This window comes from Teleopsis dalmanni, chromosome 1 (assembly GCF_002237135.1).
Source record: "Teleopsis dalmanni isolate 2A chromosome 1, ASM223713v2, whole genome shotgun sequence".
Taxonomy (NCBI): Eukaryota; Metazoa; Arthropoda; class Insecta; order Diptera; family Diopsidae; genus Teleopsis; species Teleopsis dalmanni.
Window position 1 is genome coordinate 109,798,848 of NC_051846.1, and position 2,912 is coordinate 109,801,759.

Below are 2,912 nucleotides of genomic sequence, written 5' to 3' on the forward strand. Positions count from 1 at the left end.
TTGCAATATTTTTGTACAATACCCTTTCATTGGATTTAAAGTTTATGAGTTTACTATAATTCAGCTTTCCATTTTCAAACTTACTCAATGCTTTATCTTCTCCTCCATTTTGAAACTTACCAATTTCCAATTTATTTGTATTTTCTTTTTCCCTAAAATTTTTATTTTTGGATTTATATTATCTAACAGAGTTTTTGGTTTAAATTTAAAAATTATATCTGCTGGTGACATCCTTGTTGTCGTTGTTGGAGTAGTACGATAGCTCAAAAGAAAATTATTTATTTTAAAATCCCAAGATCTACATTTAATTTTAGGATCCAACAAATACTTTCTTAATGCGTTTTTTACAGTTTGTACTCAACTTTCCACAGTGCCATTCGATTGCGGATGATATGGTGGCGATTTTAAACATTCGATATTATTATTAATGAAAAATTCTATAAACGCCTTTGAACTAAATGGTGGACCATTGTCCGTCACAATTTTCTTCGGAAGCCCGAAAATAGCAAAAGTAGATCTTAACGCTTCTATGACTGTAATAGCGTCAGTTTTGCGCAAAATTTTAGCTTCAAGCCATTTCGAATAAGTGTCAAGAATTACTAAGATATTCAAATTTTGAAATTTACTAAAATCAGCGTGAATACGCTCAAACGGAGCACTTGTTACTTCCCAGTTGGTAAAAATTTGTTTTGACGGTTTTTGATTCATACAACATGCTTCACATGACCCGACGAACTCCTCAACTGGAGCATCTATACCCGGCCACCAAACATATGTCCTAGCAACAGCTTTCATGCGGACGATTCCGATATGACCACTATGTAACAGTTCTAATGTTTTCGGTCTCAATGACTCTGGAATTACAATCCTTTCACCATAAAAAACACACTTATCTTCAGTTGCTAACGATATTCGAATTTTAAAGTATTTTTTTAAGTTATTATCAATTTTTTCTGGCCACCCATTCTTAACATATTTGTACGTTTTTAATAGTGCCACATCTTTCGACATTTCATTTTTGATGTCGTCAATCTTAATTGGAAGGTCGCCTATAAGGTTAAAAATATTAATACTATCGTCATCTTCATTTGTATCTTCTTGCAGAGGTAAACGAGACAGCGCGTCCTCATATCCCATTTGCGATCCCTTCTTGTACTTAATTGAGTAATCATACATTGATAAAAAAAACTGCATATCGCTGTAACTGGTTCGCTGCTACCGATGGTAGATCTTTTTTAATTGAAAAAATTTCCCGCAATGGCTGATGGTCACTTTCAATGGTAAAGGGTAACCCAAAAATATAATTATAAAATTTCTTCACTGCAAAAACTATCGTTAAAGCCTCGCGATGAAGTTGAGAGTAATTCTTTTCAGCCGGAGACAACGTACTAGATGCGAATTGAACTGGACGTTCTTCACCGTCAATAATTTGTGACAGAACGCCTTCCAAGCCATAAGGACTTGCATCGCACGAAATAATTATTGGTTTTTGTGGATCATAATGTGTTAAAACGCCAATATTCGCAATAAGTTGTTTTGATTTTTCGAATATATTTTGATGTTTTTCATTCCATATCCACGTTACATTGTTTTTAGTTAGCTCATGTAATGACGATACTTCCGCCAATAAATTAGTTATTGAATGATTATAATAATTAACCATACCCAAATACGATTTTAGTTTTGATTTATTTGTAGGCGCCGGGGCATCTAAAACTGCTTTGACTTTTTTTCTTGATGGCAATATTCCATTTTGATTAATTACGTAACCTAAATACGTTAATTCCTTTTTAAAAAATTGGCATTTTTCATAATTAATTTTTACGTTTGCCTCTAATAGTCTGTCTAAAGTTGCTTTTAAATTTTCTTCACATTCTTTCATGTTTGCTCCCCCAATTAGAAGATCATCGAAATATGAATGCACTTTATTCAATCCCTTTAAAATTTCACTTATAATTTTTGAAAAAATTTTTTGTGCCGTTTTTAAGCCATACACCATTCTAGTGTACCTATATAATCCAACATGTGTATTCACAGTTAAAAATTCTTGTGATCTTTCGGACACCTTGACTTGCAAATATGCTCCCGTCAAGTCTATTTTACAAAAATATTTCCACCCAGACAAAGTTGCCAAAATGTCGTCAATTCGCGGAATAACGTGATGCTCATTTTCTACAAATCGATTAATTGTTCTCCTGCAGTTCACACATAATCTTATGCTACCATCACCTTTATTTACTACAACTATGGGACTCGCCCATTTACTTCTGGTTGTTGGCACCATAACCCCTTTAGCACATAATCTCTGGATTTCCTCCTCTACTTTTTGTCGTACGCCAAACGGAACTGAATGCGCTTTACTGAAAATTGGATAAGCATTATCATTAAGGTCTATTTCTGCCTCATAACCAATAATGGTTGAATTGTTGTCTTTACTAAATAATTGTTTATGTTTTGTAAAATCGACTTCACAGTTTTCTTTTACGAAATTGACCAACGTTGATTCTATAAAATTTTTACGCCAATTAGGTACCAACCTATCAAGCCAATTTCTACCCAACAGAATCTTAAATGCATGTGCTGAGTCTACAACAACCATATTAAGCTAATAACATTTTCCACCGAATTTTACGCGCACTTCAACCTGACCAATCAACGCAATATTTTGACCCGTCAAGACTTTAATATTTCTTACCATCGGTTCTATTTTTATATGTTTAAATAATTTATTATAGTCAGAAATATGGCAAACAGAAACACACGCGCCGGAATCAATTTTCACATTCAATTTGTTTTGTTCAATTTCTGTTGTCCATTCTAAAGGTTCTGATTTTTCGTTTCGTAAATTGCAAAATAATTTACCGTATTTTCTTAAACTAAATAATTAACATTACGTTGGTTTTTCTGGTCCC

The 2,912-nt window shown here is 33.2% G+C and overlaps 1 protein-coding gene across 1 annotated transcript; it reads right to left on the minus strand.

Annotated features, from left to right (window-relative positions):
• Window positions 1-357: 357 nt before the first annotated feature.
• On the minus strand, window positions 358-2,599 carry LOC119665515 (uncharacterized protein K02A2.6-like). The gene is made up of 2 exons (XM_038074739.1): window positions 1,220-2,599; window positions 358-1,155 (listed from the first exon to the last, which is right to left on the minus strand). The coding sequence occupies exons 1-2, from the start codon at window positions 2,597-2,599 to the stop codon at window positions 358-360; spliced, it is 2,178 nt and encodes a 725-aa protein (XP_037930667.1).
• Between the last annotated feature and the right edge of the window lie 313 nt (window positions 2,600-2,912).